We start from the raw sequence: 24,124 nt of genomic DNA, 5'->3' as shown, positions 1-24,124 counted from the left end.
AACCTGCACACAAATGAATGAAATCCATCATAGATCGAAACAAGTATGACGTAAACAAAGAAACTGCATTCTAATATTTCCCCTTTTTTTGGTTGTTGCAATATTAAAAACACCACGGCAGCCAACATCATGTCCTAATCGCATGGACCTATAAAGAAATAATCGCTTGCATTAGCACGGCACGGGACGAATGAGCAGGTCGAGTGTGGCGTGCAGCCTGCATTGTCGCGGTTCTCCTGCGCATGCGCAAAATAATAACAAGGCGAAAGGATTCCATAGCGACTGCTTCACACATATACTTGAGATAATATGCTTCCTGAGGTATTTGTTTTTTCATTGTTTGTAGTCTCACTGTAATGAATATACTGTTGTAACCAGCTGTTAGTTGTATTGCTTTATTCTAAAGCCATACAAGACATAGCTAACACAATAGCCAAACTAGCTCACTGAGTTTGACGTATACCATGTACACAGCGACCACACATTGGCGACACAACACTACGCTGCACTGCCTTATCCCAACACAAGAACAAAGGAAGGGTATCGACCATCAGACAGTAGTCTGAACCGATCGTGAACTCCTCATGGACGCCCTGGTCTCTGAAGAAATGGAGGGGATCTGCGTGATGCCAGACATGACCATCAAGACCGAGCAGACGGTGGGCGCGATGTCAGAGGAGGCTGGTACCCAGAACGTTGCCATGGGGATCAAGTTCATCCTCCCCAACCGCTTTGACATGAACGTCTGCTCGAGGTTCGTCAAGTCCCTCAACGAGGAGGACAGCAAGAACATACAGGACCAGGTCAACTCTGATCTGGAGGTTGCTTCTGTTTTGTTCAAAGGTAAAAACCGACCAGGCGAGCATTCTGTTGCAGTTTACAACCTCACAAGCAATATGCTTTCACTTGTTTCGCTCTATCCACTTTGTGTGAGTGTGAGTAATTACGTAGAGAACGGGGCCGTGCAAAAGCAAGATTTTAAGGGATTAATGAATTGGATAATTACTATGTTGGCTGAAATTTCCCCCTTTTTCCCCTGTCTGTTCCAGCGGAGTGTAACATCCAGACCTCCCCATCACCTGGGATACACGTGCGCCATGTTTACACCCCGTCCACCACCAAGCACTTCTCCCCCATCAAGCAGTCCACCACACTCACCAACAAGCATCGTGGCAACGAGGTGTCTTCTACCCCTCTACTGGTGCACTGTAAGTATACAGAGGGCATGTGTTAGATTTACTTTGTAATGATAAGTCCAGCTTCAGCTCGGACAACACTTTATCTTTGTCTTCCAGCATTATCGATCCATCAACTGGCTGCACAAGGAGAAATGGTGTTTCTAGCGAGCAGAATCGAACAAGGTAAGCAGCTATTGTATAAGTTATTCACACACCTTCTCGTTGCTAATGGAATCAGCCTTAACAAACTCAAGTAACCATGGGAATTTAACATTTCTCATTATCCTGATATAAATTACTTTTAATCTAGAGTGAGGATTTAAAGTTTAACGACATAGTGTAGAGGTTTCCTGGAATACACGGTTTTAGGTTAATGTCCCTGTAGAGTAAAATATATATTGCATAAATGTAAGTAGTACCCAAATCAAGTGATGTAATAAGCTGATCATTATTTTGCACTATAAGGTCAGGTTGCCTCCTATATGAAGACGTGTTGCGATGGTAACCCTGATTTCTTTTTCCTTCTGTGACTTGTGTGGATCCCAGAGACTGTGATAAACCTACAGGATGAAGAAGGCTTCACGCCCCTTATGTGGGCCGCTGCACACGGACAAATAGCTGTTGTTGAATTCCTGCTCCAAAACGTAAGGGATGAATCATTTTAATCACAGCGCAGGATTCATCTACCGTTCCTTGTCAGTACAATTCCGCTTAAAGCTGCTGTAGGAAAGCAAGATTCTGATGTGGTAAAGAGAGTGAGCAGAAAAAAACTGAAGAAAGGAAGAATTTGAAATTAAACAACCTCAAAATCATCCCTTCCCTCTCAGCTGCCTCCGTCTCTTAAGTTTCTCCACCAGTGGGAAGTTTTGCATTTCACACATCTGTGATTGACATGCAAGATGGATCCCGGAATCAATCAGGGGCTAAAATCCAAATCCATACAGAAGCAGGCGCAGTCTGCTAAAAACAGATATTCTCAGAGTGCACATCATTCAAATGGCTAACCGATGGCTCAGGCCATTCCTAACAAATTCCTCTAAAATAACAGCTCTTAAATTGTACCTACAATACTATTCAACTTAAAATCTGAATGCAGTCACTAACATGAATGAGTTCAGTGAGTGTATGAAATTTTGACCATGCTATCTCACTCACAAGAGCCCACCTGTTCCTCTTAGGGTGCGGACCCCAACCTCTTGGCTAAAGGGCGTGAAAGCGCACTGTCTCTGGCCTGCAGCAAGGGCTACACGGACATCGTGAAAATGCTCATCGACTGTGGGGTGGACGTCAACGAATACGATTGGGTAAGGCTCCATTCGTCTGCAGTTCACTCAGCAAATAGAAGACAAACACCACTTTTTAGTCAGAGACGTAGCATTCGCCTTGGTGTTAAAGGTATGTGGTGGTGTTCCACAATTGATCTGTAGTAACTCTGCCTCTTTTATTCAGAACGGTGGTGCCCCTCTGCTCTACGCAGTTCACGGGAACCACGTCCGCTGTGTGGAGATCCTACTGGGTGAGCTGACGCTGTTCATTGTACCAACAGTAGACTATGATGCAAGATATCGCCCAACGGCACTGATTTGTAAGCATCTCCCTTCGTGAGGGATGTCTCATAATCAGTTCACTATTGATATCTGATTGAATGCTTTGTGATAAAGGTCCATATATGCAGTATAATGTGAATGTCTAGTTATGTACTGGGACTCTGTGTTCCAGAAAGTGGCTCGGACCCCACCATGGAGTCTGATTCAGGATTCAATGCCATGGATATGGCCGTGGCTATGGGCCATAGGAATGGTACGTAAAGTACAAATATATACATCTATATACATGTTGTGTATAACCCTATATTTCTGTAGGACGTAATGTATGTTAGAACAATAAGAAAATGCAAATGTCATTTTCTGAATAACATGATATCAATGTTGTAGCTTTACAAAGGCAGTCCACATTAAAGGCACCGCAGAGAAATGTGCTGTTGGTGTGTGTGCTGTTCAACCTGTCTCTTCCAAGGGCTGATCAGGCAATAGCAAAAGCAGGGCCTCAATAGATGTTAGCAGCTGTGATACATGGGGCTAACATGTTACTGACAAACTGAAAACAAGACACTAAATTCCCTTGCCCTTGACAGATCTTTCTCCATCAGTTCAACAGGTGATGGAAGCCCATTTACTGAAGCTACTGGTGGCGATCAGAGAGTGACTCTGGACGAAGCTCTGAAGTTACAGCTAGTCATACATGTCTGTCAGCTAGACATAAAGGACCAGACCTGGGCGATGCTGAAGAAGTCAAACATTGAAGGATACAATGTTTATCACTGTGTCAAACAATGGGAAACGCCATTCCTCACTCCCACAACAAACTTTGAAACCACCGGTTCAAAGTCAATACTAGAAGGGCCATAATATTTCATTAATTGCCATTACCCAGGATTCCCCCTGCATTGAATCTCTTGTGAATAGGTATGTGGAGTTGATGATACCTCCTGTAACAGCTCTGCTCTATTCACTGATTTAAATAAGGGCATTCGGTACCTAACTTTCAGAACATGGGCAGTACTTTATACTTTAATTTGATCCTCTATTTATTGTTCACCGTGTGAATAGAGCAGAGACGGTTTTAAATAGGGTAGGAGGATGGCTAATAAAACATGTCTAAACGGCGAGAAGAAATGACTATACCTGCATGGTTCTGAAGAGCACAATGCCTGGCCTTTTCAACCAAACCACATTATGAGTTTTGATAGTTGAGAGACACAGGGCCAACCTCTGGAACCTACATATTAGCTAAATCAATTGGCATGGAAGTTGTTCGCACATGTTTTCTTATTTAAACTGGAGGATAAAGTAGCACATTAAGACCAGGGGAGTTTAACCGGATTTCTTCATACATGTAGCATGTCTTTTTGAGTACTGATAACCTGTGCAAGGCCCCTGTTTTACCACCAGAGGTATACTAAAGTTGTTACTATTAATTTTTAATGGAAATTGAGGATATCTCGCACCGAGAATCCACCAGGTATTAAACAATAGACCACTTATGAAGGGGATCAATTTTGAAATAACTTGACTTATCAACCTTATACCTGGGGGTAAAATGGACGCCCTTGCGTTTATAAAAGGGCCCCCACAACCGTTCTGAAAAATCAGAATCAATCAATTTGCAGGCATTCAATTCAACATTGCCTCCTTGTCATAGGATTTTATATCAACGATTGCTGTGATTTCATACTGTGCTTGAAAGGAGTGATTTATTAAATCCATCCCAATTTGCAATCCAGTGTAGCTGCATGCATGTGTTTTGGTAAATGTGGAAATTAAGACTGATTCATTTCGGTGTTCATTTGTTTGTATGTTGATGTTTTTTTTGCTATACATGCCATCAGTATACCTTTCGGTGCTTTCATTTTACAGAAAATGAAAAATGTGTATTTAAAACTGTTGGCATTGCTTTAACCTATAATATAGTTGTTGAACACTGGTGTACCTTCAGTATTGATAGCCTCACAGAGGGGGGTCTTTTTGTAGTATCACTTTTAATAGCGTTTGCACTTTGGTACATTATGAAAACATATGGATGTTTTTCGTTAAAGGTCATGTCAACCTAGCCTACTAGTGACCCCTCTAGCGCCATTCAGACCTCAATATTGGTCTATCCCACTGCTAAAAATAAAGTTTTTTATTTACAATTTTAAAGTTATAGCTTTACAGATTTGTACAATGCAGAGGTGCAATAACTTATTTTAAAAATGGAGGATGTGAATGCTTGTTAAAAAGTGACATTAAAAACAAAATAAACGAGCTTCTCAAGTAAAGCTCTGCAATAGAGCAGCCTTCTGCTTCCTGGACTAAGCAGCAGACACTGATCATTAGAGGGCTGGGTCCTGGTTATACAGCCAACAATAACCATTAGGTTATTAAAGAAGCATAGATTTAACAGAAAGTTGTCTTTCACTGTACCATATACTACTGGACATTATGGTTACCTCTACTTGAATGAATTTAAGAGACATCCAAATTAATTCTACTCACCTTCCAATGAGATGGTGCTTGGTTTGTGTTGTACTTGTATTAAAGTATGGGTTAGAATAAAACAAATGTCAAGACAGGCAATAATATGACTTGCAAATAAGTTTATTGGTCGTCAGATTTGGGAATATCACTGAAGCACATACTGGAAATGATAAGGTAGATGTACTGTTCACCTCACTCATGTGAAGAGGTGTAGCATGCACTAACATCAGATGTTGGGGAGAAACCATTCAAGAAAATCGACCTATAGAACGTCCATGACAAACGAATAATACAGAGAGCTACATCAGAGCTTGTTTGGCTGCATGATCTCTCAAATGGAGAAATGTCGACCAAAGAATATACCACTTGGTAATGACAAAGCATTAGTTGGACTTGGGACTGAATGGAAAATTGATATGAAGGCCCCCCAAAATGGAGACTGAAACGAAAAAAAATACGGTGAAAAATGTGCCACAGTACAGTTTTTACAAGTTACTTTACACTTATGCAAATATATAAAAGTCTTGTTCCCCAACATGTTCCTGTCAAGTCTCAGCACTCCGGCGAGCCGCGTTGCCTCTAGTTCGCCTCATCCTTTGAAGCTTCGTCAAAGTTCTCAACCAGATCTGAAAGAAAGAGTCAATTGGTTCAATTTAGGCCCAAGTGGAAAGAAGACCTGCACTACTCTCACCTAAAATAGGCCCAGATTATGTTACAGGTCCCTGAACATCTTTCAGAAACATGTTGATGTGAAATGTAATACGGGCTGTAATCCAACCCCCACCCAGGGCCGCTGTACCCCCGGTCTGAGGACTACTGCAGACAGCTGTACAAATGTTCACACGGGGATACCAGAGATTGGCCTAAATTGCTCAATGAAATATTAGCAATCTACCATCCCACTTAGATGCTTGGGGGGTGAGACTGAGGGTTAACATGGAAACAATTCCAATCGCCTCAAAAACACAAAAATTCACAGCAGGAACAAAAGGAATTTGACTCCAATTACACCATAAAAGCGATTGCAGTTCACATGCGTCGCCGGCTTCAAACGTTTCCTTATGAAAAAAATTGTCATGTGTGGAGTCATTTGTAACATTTGCGCAAACTTTGGTTTCAGGAAAAATGAGTACTTGGAAAGGTTGGGATAATTATGATAGCAACCTCATGCGTCTGGCCTGTTTTCTCTACAAAGAAAAGCAAACTTGGTTTGGGAAAATCCAAACACTGGAGACGGTTTCAGACATTAACCCTGAAGCCCGGAGTAATCGCCCCGTTGATGAATTCCCTTATCCACGCACTGCGCAAATCAAAAGAAATCAAACCTGCAGCAATTTGTCCGCAAGAACAATACATTGCAAGATGCGGGCCCATTGTAAACAGTCAAAGGTGTAAGCCAAACTTGAAATGAATCGTATAATTCAAGATGAATTTAAAACATCTACTGCAAAATATGCAGGAACAAAGTGAGCCCTAAAATCTGCACACCATATTATAATATATAATATTGTTTGGAAAACATCAAACTTTAGAATTATTCTCAAGTTCTTTATATAATAATTCTTAAATCGATAAAAAAAAAACCTGCTTTTAAGAATGCTTTTGAGATGACATTTTGAATGAAAATGACAGTCGTAAATTTAGAACTGACCTGGAACGTCATCGTCTTCCTCCTCTACTTCTGCGATTGGTGCGTTTCCATCTGAAGCTGTAAGAACATCAAAGAACCGTTAGAAAATATCTTGACCAGCGATTTCATTTACTTTCTGCTGCTGAAGACCTCAGACGCACACACACACACAAAATCATACACAAACTTAACTAATTAAAACGCAGGGAGCGGCTTACACCTCATCAGGGATTAAAGTGAAAAAAAATCTTCTGACTGAAATTCTATTCGCGCTACAGCCAAGTCACGTGCAGTGTGTGAAACATGTTCCAGGTTAGGTTACTTGACACCTGCTTAAGAAATACAAATGTATAAGACGTCAGCACCAAATGCAGCCATCACGTTTAAATGCTCGACCAATACTGTTTTACAGGAGGAGGATTTTAAACAGCTGTTCTTTTGCATCTATTGCAATTTTTTTGTTGTCTTTTCAATTAGACTAAGATTTTTTTTTTGCAAAGCTTGTCTCATATTTTACTCTCTAAAAAAGGCTTGCCATCGTTCCCCGTTTCCGTCAGCCATGCCCATCTCCATTTATTTTTTTGTGTTTTATCAATATCCGATACATCAGAGCCGTCAATCATTATAAGGGAGTTCATACTAGCTTAACTTTCGCTCCGACACTCAACACTAACACAACAAAGAGACGTAAGATGTGGCGCGAAAATGGTGTGTATATATATACATTTGTATATAATATATTTAATATATATTTAATATATAATCGGGATGTACATTAAAATGCTTGTGTTTTCAGTCAATTTTAACGGTAGACCTTTTAAATACTCACTATATAATTTGACAATTTTACCGGCGTTGACGTATGACGACATAATACACGCGTGTATTATGTCCATGTTCGAAACGGCATACTACCGTACTGCCGACTACATACTGCGCGGTATGTACTGTATACTGCATACTGAATGTGGGATTCAGTATGCAGTATACAGCAGACCGACTGCACCGCAGTATACAGTATGCAAGTTTCCCAGAATGCATTTCGCGGTAGCGGTAAAGCTGCTAAAAGCTGTTTTAATTCTCGCTTCAGTGCTGTTAATACATCACTTTCTTAAGTTTTAATATTTTTTTATGCAAGAAAGTACTTATTTAGATCCTTAATATGCGATTAGTTTATCGCATATTATGATGCCTCTTTGTAAATTTGTCCCGACGTTATCGGAGATGTGAAGTGGCCTCTGTGAACTCCAAATGACGGAAATCCGTCGTAGCGACGGAGAACTTTAATCCATGCCTCATTCATCTGTTAATTCAATGCTACTGCCATCACTGAAAAACTCAACACCACCACTTCATGGATCCACACTTTGAAGCCAAAACATCCACTGGGGGCCCTTGTAAAAGCACTTAGCCCTTCCCAGTCCCAGTCAACGCAGCACCATGCGCTAGGGCTCCGGGGCTACAACAATGCATCCCAAGTCCTTCATGTTTCCTGCACTGACCTTGTTTGGGGAGGGCCTCGGCTAGTCTCCGTAGGCTGGTCAGGCTGTCTGCGCCCAGCTGGTTCAAGATGCTGGGCAGCATCTCTGTCAGCTGCTTGTTCTCCGCGTGGCCGGTGATGGTGAAGGTGTTGGCCGCCAGGGATGCCTGGACTTTGGGGTTGTTGAAGTGGATCACTGTTCCCTGGTTTGTGAACATGTTAACCTGCAACACAACAAGAACGTCATCTCGTTATTTTCCAAAACACGACATTTACATCGCTTCTGGCGAGTGACCAAAACGAGTCGAGGGCTGAAGGGGAAACCTGCCCACCTCTTCGATACCGGAGATATTGTTGACGCCGAGCTTCTTTAAGGAGAACTGCAGCTTCTTGTCGTCGGCGGTCGCTGTCCTGTGCACAACCTTCTTCTTCCTGCGAGCACTGCCCTGTTAGAGCGGGAAGGTTACAAAAGTCGGTGAGAACGAAACAAGCAGACGGTCCGTTTTCCTTTGTCAAACATAGCCTGACATTTCAAAATGAAAGCCGGTTATGCTATAGTTGCAAGGAAACACGCTGGAATAACACCCTGAATGAGAAAGGACGAATCATTGGTTGGGACAGTGAGGGCCTCCTTCCAGGGAGGGCTAGGAGTGCAATTGATGCAATATTATGATCGTCTTTCATGTAGATCATATGCATGTATGATAGTGATGGGAATCTATGGAGCCATCATTGGAGCTCACCTCCTGGTATTACACATGAGTATTTACAATTGTTTAAAATGAGTGCAGAATGGCTGAGTCTATAGACGGACAGCTCTACAATAGCAAATTTTCCTTTGTCAAGCATAGCCTGACCTAATGTCAAGTGACCCACGAGCTGAACTGGGATGTCACAAAGGCCAGTAAAGGGGCCACTACAAAAGATTGTCCACGTTCTTCAGCCTTCATGTAAGATTTCAAAATGATATTAGGATTTTTCTTTCTATTTGGACAAAAACATAAAACAAAATTACACAATGGCAATTGATCCATCATATGTAGTGTTTTCCAATGCATGCAGCACCTCACGTTCATCCAACACGTACCTTTCCGCCGATGCGAACCTGTGCCTGAAGTTTGGCGAGTTTTTCTGGATTCATGATCGTGTCTTTCATCTGGAAAAGCAAGACAGTTGAGCCACATTACGCATGCGTCACTGGAGCTTCTCACAAGAGTCACGGTGATCCAAGTGTCTGTATACACTTGGATTAGCCATACTCGCAATTCTGCGCATAAGAACATGCAATATTGCAAGGTTACAACAGAACATATGAAGCGCCTTCTACTCTACTTTTTAAAAAGGGAAGTTTTTCAAGAACGCAAGAGGAACAGGCCACCAGATCGGACGCCGGGGAACAAGGCTCCCCACGGGGTGGTTAGGCCTACACATGACATACACACTCCTCTGCTGTCAAGTGTGCCATGCCCTGATGTGCCAACTAAAGCACAAACCCCTAGCAACATTTATAACAAACAACATTTACGGATGGCATGTGTATGATCAAAGGCATTGAACTGGTCTACCAGTGACCCGTGAGGTTGGGATTTCAGATCTAACAGAGGCGGTCGGTAAGTATTGCGCACAATGCTCAGTGATCGGACCCGCACACACACACACAATACGGCGTGCTGCATGCTCAGCAAACATAGATAGCCATCAAGGCAACACCCATAAACTCACACACACATACATACACATGCAATCGGCGATAGTGTGGGTGTGGCGGCCAACGACCAGTGGAGGCTGAGGGTAACTTGATCCGTTTGCCTACTTTGAGACTGTAACGTCAAAACAATAGAGGAAACGTGGGGGACACAATGTAGCCTCCTGCCCCGGCCGTCATACTTTAGCAGCCCTGGCTTGCGATTCAAAGCCATCAAGGGTTCAAGTGAATGAAGTCATGGGAGGTTACCTCAGTTATTAGTAGATCCTCACAACGCGTTAAGTAAGATGATTCCCATATACACAGCATTGTGAACATAAACTAACGCTAACTTTAGCCTCTTTGGCAGCAGATCGTCGGGCCCGAGAGTCACATTATTTTTAACAGATAGTTCACCACACGCAGGGTTTCATTTTCTTCAGAATTACACAGAGAAATTGGGCTTTTCGATTCAACGGGTACCGTTAAATTTGAATAAGAAACAGGGATGCAAATAGGTAGAAATAAGCGCTTCACTAACCTGTGGTATATTAGTACCAGGCACACGCGGGGAGCAAGATGGAAGTGGGAGAGGATGGCGGAAGTGACGTAAGTAGAAGAAGTTGCCCAAGAAAAAAAAAAAAGCGATTCTATTAAAGTCTGTCAATGTGTTTCTGAAATTAATGTGTTTCAAAATGTACATCTGAAAAACCAATTGACCACAATTTATAAGCACATTCCTATTCACCAAAAGCCTGCATAAATGATCTTATTGTCCGCCAGTGCACTGTGTGTGTGTGTGTGTGTGTGTGTGTGTGTGTGTGTGTGTGTGTGTGTGTGTGTGTGTGTGTGTGTGTGTGCGTGTGTGTGTGTGTGTGTGTGTGTGTGTGTGTGTGTGTGTGCGTGTGCGTGTGCGTGTGTGTGTGTGTGTGTGTGTGTGTGTGTGTGGTAGAGAGTCTAACACATTGAACAGTAGGCCTTTGTTTTATTAAGATACAGAATGCATGTGAACATAATGGATGTGTGTTTGAGTCCCTGATTGCCACTGATTTCATTAAGTAAATATGTACCCTCTACTGTTGCTATCATTGTGAAGAACCGTCTGAACTGCATGCTAAAATACTTATCTCCAAATTGCAACCAGGATGAACCCTAGAGCTTTGCTGCAAAAGCAAGATCCTGTTCTTAAAGTCGTATAGCATCTATAATCTCAATAAAGTTAATTAATTTTAATAATTCAATTTAAAAAGTGAAACTTGTGTATTACATTGATTCATTCCACCAAAAGTGAAATATGTCAAGCCTTTATTTGTAATATTCTTGATGATCATAGTTTACAGCTCATGAAAACCTTAAATTAAGTGTCTCTGAACATTTGAATAATTTATAGGACCAGTAAAGAATATATTTTTGATACGGAAATGTTGACCATCTGAGAAGTATGTTCTCGTATAGGCTAGACGTAAAGTACTTGTTTGGGGCTCCTTTAGCATGAGTCAATCAGCATTTGGCTCTGTGGGTGTTATGGAAGCCCATGCTTGCTTCGATAGCGGCCTTCAGCTCGTCTGCATTGTTGGGTCTTGTGTCTCTCATCTTCCTCTTGACAATGCCCCATACATTTTCTATGGGGTTCAAATCAGGCGAGTTTTCTGCCAATCAAGCACAGTATCCTATGGTCCTTAAACCAGGTGTTGGTACTTCTGGCAGTGTGGGCAGTTGTCAAGTCCTGCTTTAAAATTAAATCAGCATCTCCATGAAGCCTGTGAGCAGAAGGAAGCATGAAGTGCTCTAAAATGTCCTGGTAGACAGCTGTGTTGACTTTGGACTTGATTAAACACCGTGGACCAACACCAGAAGATGACATGTCTCCCCAAATCATCACTGACTGAAGAATCTTCACGCAACTTGGATTCTGTGCCTCTCCATTCTATCTCCAGACTCTGGGACCTTGATTTCCGAATGAAAAGAGCGACAGAACTCTGAGTGACAGACCAGTTCTCTTGGCCTAGGTAAGACGCTTTTGACATTTTCTCTGGTTCAGGAGTGGCTTCACACAAGGAATGTGGCAGTTGTAGTAGTCCATGTCCTGCGCATCTGTGCATGGTGGCTCTTGATGCACTGACTCCTGCCTCACTCCACTTGTGAAGCCCCCATATATTTTTGAATGGCCTTTGCTTGACCATCCTCTCAGGGCAGCAGTTATTCCTGTTGCTTGTGCACATTTTTCTACACACTTTCTCCCACAAGTCAACGTTCTATGAATACGCTTGGATACAGCCCTCTGTGAACAGACAGCTTCTTTGGCGATGACCTTTTGAGGCTTAGCCTCCTTGTGGAGGGTGACAAAGACTGTCTTCTGCACAACTGTCAAGCCAGCAGTCTTCCCCGTGATTATGAATCTCTGATATGGAGATTCAGGCGATCCCTGGTGCAGAGGAGGCCCTTACCACCAGGACGGGCCCCCCAGACCTCGACCTATCTTCAGAAGTGACTAAGATGCAATGGGGTCATGGTTCTGCTGGCTAGCTGCGTGACGCCCCACTGCCGTGCAGCGGGGAATCAAACCAGTGACCCCGTGGGATGATGACCGCTCCAACCGCTAAGTTGAATGACTGCAGCCGTTCGGGTCGGCGGATGATTGCTCTCTTAAGGGTTTGGGAGGGAGGATTGACCATAGAGGACCCATGTCAACTTCATTACACAAGGAGCATTGAAGCATAGATACAATATTGTAATCCCCTGAAATTATTTAGGCCGGCCTTTAAAGTGCTCACTGTGTGGTAATGAGGGCTTGAATGGTGGTGGGGGTATTTGACGGAGACCTGCAGTGCCAGTGGAGCTCCCCTATTGGTAGAAGTTTGGTATTAAACGGATTAAAAACTCCCAGAACTACAAATGTGAACAAACATGTTCTTGGAATATTATAGTTCTTTCAATTGATTATAGCCATTCTCGCTGTACCAACCGCACAACAAGACTTATACTTGTATACTTTTCATGGTTCCCCCCCCCCCACAGACCTTCATCACTGTACATCGACAGAGTGCTGCTCCCAAGCAACAGATTATAGAGCATTAAAGGTTATACGATTTGAGAGTTGTAAATTGGGAGCAGAAAAGAGTCGGGAGAGCAAGTTTATGAAACTACAACAACTTAAATAAATGCGTATTTCACTCACTATTGGCTGAAGGGCGTTTTGGGCCATTTCTAGCAACAAAGCATCAAATAATAGCTCTTAAAAAATCGTAGCTTTATGTTGAGGCTATCGTTAGTAGTGTAGAAGGGAATATTTCTGACAATAAATGTTATAAACACTGCTGGGCTCAAGAGGGGGTGTCATGCCAAACATACCAGGAGGAAAACACCACAAGGTAACTGTGGGAATGTGTTTGGATGATGGCTGGTTTAAGCAGCCTCACCCGGCCGAGTCTGATTGAAGGCTGGGGCTGGAACATTGAGTAATCAGTGCTCAGGTTAAACCAGCAATCTCCACGCACACTAATGGCAGCAGAGCCTCCTGCATGGCAGTGGAGCTCAATTGGCATGTTCATTCCAGCAAACATTACACTGAACCGGATTCAAATTCACCGCCCTGCGTCCTTTAGTTGGAGGAGCCCAGAAAAACCACCTAGGTGGAGTGTGGCAGGTACCAAGCCAGCAAAGGTCGGACAACAATGTCACAACCCGTCTCTGTTTTGGCACCGCGATGTCGGAATGTGCTCTCCGCCGATGTCAGGACTGCAGAGTCGCTCGCCAACTCCGGCAAGCGACTCAAGATTCACGTGTTCAGAGTTCACCTGGACTCTGAGTAGCCTCTCCCCTTACCCCCCACCACCTCTACTACTCCCTTACTCTCCTAAAAACACCCCTCTTCCACACTTATTGTATGTTTGTTTGTCTTGGAGCTTAATGTATGCACTTATTGTATGATGTACGTTCTGACACCTAAAAATAATACTTAGTGTCGTGTAGAATATATCCTTGCTTTATTTGTTGTATACGGGTAATGGCTTAACCTAGCAATTGTAAGTGCTTTGCACTTAGTTCTATGAACATCCTTACTGTCCCGACAGAGGTATATAGTTGTTTCTTTCTTTTGACCAATGTACTTATTGTAAGTCGCTTTTGAGAAAATCATCTGCTAAATCTAAACGTACCTAGGTGGTGTGTGTAACGCTATCTTTGCTGCAGTAACGTCCAACCCAATGGAGAGAAAAAGGGCCGCCAGCAGCATGGCATCAAGCTACCATTGGACATTGAATTACCTAAACCATCACACAAAAAAATGACCCAATGTTTTTCACATAAAATTCACATGTAATTGTAAACACAGGTCTCAAGGTCCTCAGTGTATACCTGTAGCCATCCTTGAGCAAGATGCCAAACCCTTTACCTGTTCCTTAATGACCTGTATCTCAGGTAATTTGGATGAATGCCTCCCCTAAGCTAAATAAATAGGTGAATAGAAAATAATTAATCATACATATTGGCTGTGTTAGCTGGGACGACATGTGTGCTACCACATGAGTTTTGAAAAAAGAACTTGGAAACCTTGATGCTACATACTTGGGAAGAGGGCAGAAGGTAATTAGTCACAATTGGGAATCTGCATCCAAAGTTGTGCAAATACCTCCTAGGGGCTTTTCCAGTTCCCAGAAATGCATTTGGAGATTTGCAATTCTTGAAAGAGTATTTCTTTGGGATGGAGTGAGTGGGCACATGAATAAGTAAAAGTTGGATTTGGTTTTCCTGCTAAATTGAGTAGGGGGTTACCCTATGAGCCATATGAATCAACAGTTTCAAGAGTTTGATATATTGTGTCATACACTTTGAAATCATTGAGAACCTCCCCGGAGTCAATCTTGGGGGGGGGGGGGGGGGGGGGGGGTCTCAATGTGGTTGCCAAGTGCGACCAGCGGGGATGGATCCACCGCAGCATCAGCCCCAGGAAAGGACGAGGCGGTCGACCTATAGCTGAAGATAAACCAGCTCTTATTTCATGACTACAGAAACATAAATTACTGCGATATGAACTTAAAAGCTGGGAAAGGTCGATGGACGGTCGATCTTTCTTTGTCATTTCAAGGCCGTATCATGTTTTCGTTCAAACATCGTTCTCCGTCCTTCTTATTAGTGTATAATATCCTACTTAAATACTGGGAACAGTAATTGTGCTATACATTTACTCACGCAATAATTCATTGACGAATGTATTTATTGTTTGTCATTCCGTCGGTCGATATTTTTGCGCAATTGAAATTAGCCTTGCTATGCCCACAACATATTTTCTAGAGATTGGATTTAAAAGCGGTCTACGACCTTTTATTATGACAAACAGCCTAAGTTTTGCTATCGATATTAAAGATAGAATAGGCCTATATAAGGAAAACGGAACCAATAGGCCTAATGAAATGAATGACGGCTGAAATTGTTTTAAAAGTGACAAAAATACTAAAATTCGATCGAAGGATAAACCCGACCGAACTGTTCATAATTCAATTCCACCACATCTCACTATGCAGGCGTTGAGAAGAACTCACAGAATACAAATAGCTGATCAATACATTCACTGAAATAATTAGCATTATTCTTCCATGATCGAATAGTCTGTGACTCTGTGAGGGCCTAGTGGGTTCCGTTCAACACGATATAGGCCTCATATAGTTGATGTTAAATGCTCTCAGTCAGAGATGGAACCAGGGAGCAGCTGGGTAGGCCTACAGCAGCTAAGTGGTTCCCCGATACTCCGTGTGGGCACGACACTCCTCCGATCGCAGAGGGGAATTAGGAGCACTTTGTGGTGGTTTAGCACGCATGTGAGGATCGCTGTGCGTTCCAGCCCACGATCCTCCTCATCATCTCATCTCCTCCTCTCCTTATCTCCTGGCGACAACTCAGGACTGGCTCTGTGGCACGTGGAGGAGTGGAAGGTGTAGGACTTAAACAATGCTCTGGATTGTGATATGCCATAGCCACTTGGGCCACAACATGTTTATTTTCAATTCTTATATTATAGGCCTATTGTTTATTTAGCGATGGACGTGATTAAATATTCCATAACAAAAACTTAAATCTGTTCTGAGTAAACGCACCCCTCATAAAGGCCTACCTAACTACTAACCCTACTGCTCATAACCCGTTAAGATGTCTGTTTAAAAGGTCATTATTTGGTGGATTCAAGCATGACAAAGATAGGATTTAATAAACGTAGGCTTATTATTAAGTAACAATCGGGTGTTCTTTCATGATCAAAGGACAGCATCCGATATCAAATTCTTCCGCTGTATTCTGATTGCATTTGTTACGTTACTAATAATATTATAAAAAAAAATACTCTAACAGGCAAACAATCCAAGTAACGGTTAGCCAATAGCAGCGCTTATTTGACATAAGCAAATAATATAGCAGATTATTCGACATTTAGGCCTACTTGAGCGTAGGCCTAGGCCTAAACACGTTCTAAATATGTGTATTTGAAAGATACATATTCAATCCTCACATTCAATCTTTAAACCACTGATATTGCTAGATGTAAACACACTTTGTAAAGTAAAGGAGAATGTTTCTCCTTTCACAGTAAAGGAGAAACATTTATCGCCTTTAATAAGCAGCCCATGTAAAGTAGGCCAGAAGGCCTTCAGACATCAGCTCCCATCATGTAGGCCTACCCAAAGTTATTTCATTATGGCACAAATGTACCGCTAGATGGTGCTGATGAGGTTTCATAAAGGTCACCTTATAACCTGATTCACCAGGAGTAGCCAAACCCTGCGGTGTGTGAGTGTAGACCTCTGCTCCGATACATGTAGGCCTACAGCCTTGTTCATATGGGCTCACAGGCCGAAATTATGGGGCTTATGGGGTCCTATACGTGCCGCATTTAAGCTATGTCATTGCTATAGGCTAATTATAGGCCTACAGTTTGTACGTTAGTTATTTTCTGAAGAAATATGCCAATATGCCAAAAACAAATGCTTCAAGTTCGTGCCAGAGGGCCTATACCATCAAGAACAGCTCATTGTTGCTGAGATTCCTTGGTTTCAATGGATACGTAAGCCTATTATTTAATTTTGAACAAACTGGTCTTATTTTCTTCGTAGCCATAAAACGAGCCATCAATAATATCTTATACGGACTATAATTCAAGTGATATTGGGAGGGTTGGTCTAGTAGGTCAATAATCTATATAGCATTAACAAGAGTCATCAAAGTGTTGATTTGAATGAACGGTTTAATCAACCAACAGGACCACATATTGGACCAATGTCTTCTACCTTTACCAGTGGATGAATTAGCCAATGAACCAATTTTACGTTATATAACGTTATTTATAACCAAGATGTAGGCCTATATTAGGCCTATTTCATATGATGAAATAAAAAAGTGAATTTATTTATTTTGTCAAATTTTGGAACCCTAGGCTTTAGTAACGCATGCATATTCAATAACTACCACTAGTAATGGAGGAGGTGTCAGTTGAACCCCACCTTTCGTTTACCATGCCTGCATGGTGCTACAGTGAGGGAGTGAGGCCCGCGAGGCGGCATGCTCTGCGGGACCCGGGAATGATTAACAGTTACAGTTCCCTGTTCCCCGTGAGGACGGCTGGATCATCCGGAGGTTACCCAAACCCATGTGTGAACGGGATGTCTCTAAAAAGACAGATCATAACAATGGTTTGATATAATTCCGAATTTATTTAGGTAGTAGTTAGGCTACAGGCTAGGGGCCTATTAGCCTTAGAATAAAACGATTCATTATTAACTGAAAAAATGAAATGCATCGGCCAAAATCAAACGAATTATACCATTATTGACCACAAAAGCCTCACCAAACTTCGGAAACCACTCGCGTTTAATTTCCCCCTTTCTGTAAGTTATATTTTTCCTCGTTGTCTCCCTTTTTTTCCTCCACATCCCTGATGACGCTCACCGACCATGTGATCAGAGGGTCGGTATAAAGCCCCACAAGAGATCCGCCCTTTCTACGATTCAGATGTGGCCCTTTTCAGACCACCCCATTCATCCCAGACCCTTGGATCTCTCTTGAGCTGGGCGAACAACACATATGGAAGTGGTGAGGAGAAAGGAGACGTCTCTTACCGCCGGCGACCCCCGCTCGACGCGCAGCCCCCCCTCCCAGGACCTGAAGCAGGAGGACCGGCTGTGAGTCCGCACCTCTCTCGATCCTCGCCGTTTGCCCTGGACCACATCCCAACGCGCGGGAGCCATGACTCTGAGCTCCGAGATGTCGGATGCTTCCCTCCTGTCGGAGGAGACGGATATCGACGTGGTGGGTGAGGGGGAGGATGGGGACACGCGCTCCTACGTGGACGAGGGCTCGGACCTGCAGGACGGCCTCATCCTGTCCGGGTCCCCGCCTTGCACGGACAGCTCCTCTTCCCGGGACTCCTACAAGCCAGTGAGTAAGAACACGCTCGTGAAGCCACCTTACTCCTACATCGCCTTAATCACCATGGCCATCCTGCAGAGCCCCAAGAAGCGCCTCACGCTCAGCGAGATCTGCGATTTCATCAGCGGTCGATTCCCGTACTATCGGGAAAAGTTCCCCGCCTGGCAGAACTCCATTCGACACAACTTGTCCCTGAACGACTGTTTCGTGAAGATACCCCGGGAGCCAGGGAATCCCGGGAAGGGGAACTACTGGACCCTGGATCCAGAGTCGGCTGATATGTTTGACAACGGCAGCTTTCTGAGACGCAGGAAACGCTTCAAGCGGCAGCAGGCACAGGACCTGCTGCGGGAGCACGGGGGCTTTATGGCCAACGCCGCCGCGTACGGCTATGGACCCTACGGGTATGGGGTCCAGCTGCAGTCCTACCACACGCACTCTGCGCTTTTCGCATTTCAGCAGCAGCAGCAGCAGCAGCAGCAGCAGCAGCAGCAGCAGCAGCAGCAGCAGCAGCAGCGACAATCCAGACACTCGCACACGGGAACCATTATCCCCGCTCCGTCCCTGATGCCTGCCACAACTGACCTGGGGAGGACTAGGTTTTACCCCCAGCTGAGCCCGGGTCTGAGCCCGGGTCTGCACACCACCGGGTCCCCCGTGCAGAAGGCCGGCTCCCAGGTGCAGCGGACGCCCTTCTCCATAGAGAGCCTCATCGGGGGTTCCCCGGGTCCAACCAACTCATGTGCCTCGCGGACTTCTGGGGTGCCGGTGCTGCCATCCTCGCTGACCCCTCGGTCGAGCGGCCTGCCCGCGGGCGTCCATCCCGGAACCGTTCTGCACACGGTGGTGGAGAACTTTCCCAGCAGAATAGTGAACGGGGCTAATCATGGCTGTTAATTTCATAATTCTTTTTTTTTCTCAAGAAAAACAAAAACAAAAACCCAAAAGCCTCTGAAGGTAGGATTATTTTTGTATGTTTGATTTGATAAAACGCAGCTGAATGACGGACATAAAAACACTAGTCGTGCCTATATTCATGCTGTATAAAAGAGATCTATTTATGTTCAGACTCGTTGGGTTCTGACGTTGTTCCCATAGCGAATGATTGGTCTCAGTCTCCGCCTAGGCGTCTCAGGACAACCACTTATTAATCAGGTGATCGATCATCATGTTTGGAGAAAAAAAAGCAGATGTATTTGTGTCAAACACATTGTTTTTTTAGTTTCACAAATCAAAGGGTTTTTTTATTCGTTTGATTTGTACTTTGTAAACGGGGGACACAGAGAAAAAACGTCTTACATTTATATGCAGTGTATGTTTATTTCAGTAATAAAATATTGTACATTCTTTGAAGAGTATTGTGGAATTGAAGTGTGATATTTTTACACTATTTGTTTTTCAATAAGAATAAATATCGTTTTTCAAAAATCTCAGTTTGGAAACAAGCTTATTAACCGGGAGAAATAGCTAGTTTATCTAAATGTTTTAAATGAAAAGATTATTGTCTAAAGATCAGAATAAATTTAAGCTAGGTTGTGTGATTAGAAATGTGATTATTTATAAGCTATTCCGAATATAGTTATAATATCAAAACAAACAAAGTAAAGTAAAACAAAGTTATTCGATAATACACAATATTAAAGAAGTAATGGAAGTAGGCCTAATACAAGTTTGCGTGTGTATTTGTGTGTGTGTGTGTGTGTGTGTGTGTGTGTGTGTGTGTGTGTGTGTGTGTGTGTGTGTGTGTGTGTGTGTGTGTGTGTGTGTGTGTGTGTGTGTGTGTGTGTGTTAGTGTCTGTCTTTGTGTGTGTGTGTGTGTGTGTGTGTGTGTGTGTGTGTGTGTGTGTGTGTGTGTGTGTGTGTGTGTGTGTGTGTGTGTGTGTGTGTGTGTGTGTGAGAGAGAGAGAGCGAGAGAGAGCGAAAGAGAGAGAGAACAAGAGTAGGTTCATGTGTATCCAATTAGGTAGGCCTCATTTAAAATGTCGACCTGTTCAAACTATAATATAGACCTATAATGTTTTAAAAGTGGCTCATTTGCTCTTCGACGAAAATAGCTTGTGCACCTGCAAGCACACGATCATGTGTTGACCGCTGCAAGGTGGGTCGTGTGCGAGGGTTTTTTTAGCACTGAGGCCTACAACTTTTCTTAAATGAGACAAGACGGCTCCCTACTGGTATCTTTCAAACGTTCATTACCCTTCACGATTTGAAATAAAAAACAACCCCACGCACACCAAATATGCTTCACTGCGCCATTCAGAAGGGCCTTGCTCCTGTACAAGCAGCAGGGTTATCTCAAAGGATGAGGGCCAAACATAAAAAATATACCGTTAATTAGCCTAGAGCGACTCCCAGCCACCATTCTCTTAAGCTATTAGAACCAAGAATAATAACGTTAATATATCTACCAAGACCTAACATAAAGATCACAGACCCAAACAATAAAACCAATTAGCTGATATCCAATACCCGGCCCACGGCCCCGCTATAAAGAGCCTCTATTGTGGGAACAGTAACCCGGTGGTGTGATGGCCGTCCCACCCAGAGGCCTACAGGCCAGGCTTCCGTGACAAGGGATGTGTCCCTCCCGCCGTCTGCACAGACCCCGCTGGTTCAAAGGGGAGCGTGCGTAGTAGACTCAATCCCCGCGGCGCAGAGCCGGTTCACTGGGCCACGGGAGGACAGCGATGGCGTGATGATGTAACACGCAACACACGAGAGGGGTGGGGGGGGGTTGGAGAGAGAGAGAGAGAGAGAGAGAGAGAGAGAGAGAGAGAGAGAGAGAGAGAGAGAGAGAGAGAGAGAGAGAGAGAGAGAGAGAGAGAGAGAGAGAGAGAGAGAGAGAGAGAGAGAGAGAGAGAGACACACACATGGAGACAGGGTGTGCGTGCGTATCGTCTCCATGGTGCGTATGGGGACAGAGATTGTGTGAGCGAGAGCGGAAGAATGAGGTCAAAGCGGGCCTATACGTTTACAAATGCAGAGAACATACAAATAGAGTTGGAAATAGAGGAAACACTGTCGTCATAAGACGCGTAATGTATCGCTGTCTAGTTTGGAATGATTTATGGAAGATAAAAACCTATTTGAATAAAAAGGTCCATGGGACAATTATCATTATTAATATTATTATTAAGGACTGCAGGCCGACGCCCTATTTAGCTTAACGCCAATTAGCAGCAATTACTTACTGGGATGATTGTTTGCACACACGAAGGGATCAGCACTGAGCCTTTAACCGTGTATTCCTCATCTCGTGTACCTGACCATCATAGGTCTATGTATTGATCAGTATCTCTCGTTTTATGTTTTTATAGCGTGCGTAATATGCGCTTGGCAAGCTACCATACAAGACACAATAGTCGTTTAAACGGGTAGGCCTATGGCTAAGAAAACAAATTGAAATTGGTTTAAATATTCTAATATATGGTCTAATGCTGACATTACACATTAATATGATATTTCTAATTCTACAGTTATAAATCAAATATACCGTACCAAGGATAATATTCACACTACTATTACAAATATTAGTATTATTAATGATAGAAGAAATAATAACAATACAAAGAACAACAAAAGTCATAATATATATAATATATAATCTAATAATTATATAATATCATGTAATAGAATAATATGTATAGGCTATATATATAATATAATATATAATATATAATATTATTTTTATTATAATAGGCCTATTGAAGGAATTAATGTAACACACGTAAGAAAATAATATACATATAGCATGTTATCTATAAAATAAGACGACGGATTTCTAAGGTCAGATATAGCCTCGAATTACAGCCAATAGCTTTCCTCGGCTACTTAAAGCGGACTTGTGAAAGCCGTCCACTGAACGAGCTGTGTTTATGAGGCAGCAGAATGTAAAGGCCTACCAGGTTCTCCAACAGTTATGAAAGGCTTTTGATGAAATGTCATGGATCATGCGGGCATTAGGGTTCTTGAGCATGACCGAAGCTCTGCAGTTTGAGGTTGATCCGACGGGTCACAGGTCACGAGGAGCGAGGTTAAACCAAACACTCAGCCAATAAAAGGGCCTGCAGGGCTCTGGGTTAACCGTCTTATGACGTTTATACTAATAAATAATATTGCAAAAGTAGTTTTTGTTGTTGGGGTGTTTTTAGATCAGCAGATTTGTTTATATTGATTTTACAACATTGAACAGTGTAATTTGTATTGTAGAAAATTATTACAATACAGAAAAATTTGAAGCTATAAAAGATTTGCGTATTGAAGTTGGGAAACTAATTGCTTGACGTTTCAATCTGCCGTATCTAACTCAACGGATGAAAGAAACATAGAGTCTATTGATCTTGAATAAATTATTGCATCGATACGAAAATAATCGCTGAGATAAAGGCCACTATTGCACATTTGCCTGCATTAATGTTCGATCAATAATCGATAAAAATATATCCATCTATCCGTCTGTCCGTCTATCTATATAGCTATCCATCTGTCTGTCTGTCTGTCTGTCTGTCTGTCTGTCTGTCTGTCTGTCTGTCTGTCTGTCTGTCTGTCTGTCTGTCTGTCTGTCTGTCTGTCTGTCTATCTATCTATCTATCTATCTATCTATCTATCTATCTATCTATCTTATCTATCTATGTAGCTATATATCTGTCTTTCTGTCTTTCTGTCTGTCTGTCTGTCTGTCTGTCTTTCTGTCTGTCTGTCTGTCTGTCTGTCTGTCTGTCTGTCTGTCTGTCTGTCTGTCTGTCTGTCTGTCTGTCTGTCTGTCTGTCTGTCTGTCTATCTATCTATCTATCTTATCTATCTATGTAGCTATATATCTGTCTTTCTGTCTGTCTGTCTGTCTGTCTGTCTGTCTGTCTGTCTGTCTGTCTGTCTGTCTGTCTGTCTGGTCTGTCTGTCTGTCTGTCTGTCTGTCTGTCTGTCTGTCTGTCTGTCTGTCTGTCTGTCTGTCTGTCTGTCTGTCTGTCTGACTGACTGACTGTCTGTCTTTCTGCCTGTCCGTCTGTCTATTCATCCATCTATCTATCTCCCTGTTAAAGCTAAGCTTGTGTTAAAATACAATCCATAAAATAAAGTGATCGTAGCCAATTATACAACTTAAAACAAAGAATTATAAAGTGCTTAAGCTCACTAGTATACTACTATTACAAGTGGTACTACTACTTTTACTAATACTATATCTATTACTATTACTTTTACTACTTCTACTGCACTACTACTACTATGATTAATTATATTATTATTACTACTACTACTATGAATAATACTATAATTATTACTTCTACTATTAATTCAACTACTTCTATAACTTATGTATAAATAATACATTTAATAACAATAATACATCTAATAACAATAACAAATAATAATACAACTAACAATAATAATAATAATGACAACAAAAGCATAAAATAATACGCATTATAATAATAATAATAATAATAACAATAATAACAATGAATAACCTGGAATTGTGTCCCTTTTAAACATCAGCTCCAAAAAAACAATACCAAAACAAGGAAATAAAAGCGCCAGAAATCAAACTTCTCTGATGACGATCTCATTCAGGAAAGTACAAGCAAGGAGCAGAAATATAACAAACAGAACCCCAGTGCAAAACCAAAAGGAAGAGGAGGGGTTAAACAATAGCATAAAGGCTGGGAGTGGATACCTCCCAGGGAGAGGCCCAATCCCTCCATCTGCTATTCAGCGTAGGGAACACTT

At 42.6% G+C, this 24,124-nt stretch overlaps 3 protein-coding genes across 4 annotated transcripts; 2 read left to right on the top strand and 1 right to left on the bottom strand.

The window, feature by feature from the left end:
* The first annotated feature begins 187 nt into the window (after positions 1-187).
* On the top strand, positions 188-5,008 carry ankra2 (ankyrin repeat, family A (RFXANK-like), 2). 2 transcript variants are annotated; one of them, XM_030353980.1, is made up of 9 exons: positions 188-321; positions 475-843; positions 1,050-1,208; positions 1,296-1,361; positions 1,725-1,822; positions 2,357-2,482; positions 2,628-2,694; positions 2,898-2,978; positions 3,313-5,008. In XM_030353980.1, the coding sequence occupies exons 2-9, from the start codon at positions 585-587 to the stop codon at positions 3,381-3,383; spliced, it is 927 nt and encodes a 308-aa protein (XP_030209840.1). In that variant the 5' UTR covers positions 188-321; positions 475-584; the 3' UTR covers positions 3,384-5,008. The 2 variants fall into 2 exon arrangements, with proteins under 2 accessions (XP_030209840.1, XP_030209841.1); XM_030353981.1 differs by having other exon boundaries at positions 210-843; positions 3,328-5,008.
* A 290-nt stretch (positions 5,009-5,298) lies between these two features.
* btf3 (basic transcription factor 3) lies at positions 5,299-10,630 on the bottom strand. Its single transcript, XM_030353982.1, has 6 exons — positions 10,530-10,630; positions 9,392-9,460; positions 8,637-8,750; positions 8,327-8,528; positions 6,846-6,902; positions 5,299-5,820 (listed from the first exon to the last, which is right to left on the bottom strand). The coding sequence occupies exons 2-6, from the start codon at positions 9,458-9,460 to the stop codon at positions 5,774-5,776; spliced, it is 489 nt and encodes a 162-aa protein (XP_030209842.1). The 5' UTR covers positions 10,530-10,630; the 3' UTR covers positions 5,299-5,773.
* A 7,097-nt stretch (positions 10,631-17,727) lies between these two features.
* foxd1 (forkhead box D1) lies at positions 17,728-19,758 on the top strand. Its single transcript, XM_030352973.1, has one exon. It carries the CDS (start codon positions 18,218-18,220, stop codon positions 19,295-19,297), a length of 1,080 nt encoding a protein of 359 aa, XP_030208833.1. The 5' UTR covers positions 17,728-18,217; the 3' UTR covers positions 19,298-19,758.
* The last annotated feature ends 4,366 nt before the right edge of the window (positions 19,759-24,124 follow it).

Source organism: Gadus morhua, chromosome 4 (genome assembly GCF_902167405.1).
Source record: "Gadus morhua chromosome 4, gadMor3.0, whole genome shotgun sequence".
NCBI classification, from domain to species: domain Eukaryota; kingdom Metazoa; phylum Chordata; class Actinopteri; order Gadiformes; family Gadidae; genus Gadus; species Gadus morhua.
The sequence above is the reverse complement of the archived record's forward strand: the minus strand, read 5'-3'. Positions and strand labels throughout refer to the sequence as shown.

Bases quoted from the DNA above. Each gene is read 5' to 3' on its own strand.
- ankra2 (XM_030353980.1), top strand. From the start codon at position 585: ATGGACGCCCTGGTCTCTGAAGAAATGGAGGGGATCTGCGTGATGCCA. The intron at 1,823-2,356 runs GTAAGGGATGAA...TGTTCCTCTTAG, and splicing joins TTGAATTCCTGCTCCAAAAC to GGTGCGGACCCCAACCTCTT. The intron at 2,979-3,312 runs GTACGTAAAGTA...TGCCCTTGACAG, and splicing joins GGCTATGGGCCATAGGAATG to ATCTTTCTCCATCAGTTCAA.
- btf3 (XM_030353982.1), bottom strand. From the start codon at position 9,460: ATGAAAGACACGATCATGAATCCAGAAAAACTCGCCAAACTTCAGGCA. The intron at 8,529-8,636 runs GTGGGCAGGTTT...GTTGTGTTGCAG, and splicing joins ATATCTCCGGTATCGAAGAG to GTTAACATGTTCACAAACCA. The intron at 6,903-8,326 runs GTCAGTGCAGGA...ATGTTCTTACAG, and splicing joins CGAGGCCCTCCCCAAACAAG to CTTCAGATGGAAACGCACCA.
- foxd1 (XM_030352973.1), top strand. From the start codon at position 18,218: ATGACTCTGAGCTCCGAGATGTCGGATGCTTCCCTCCTGTCGGAGGAG.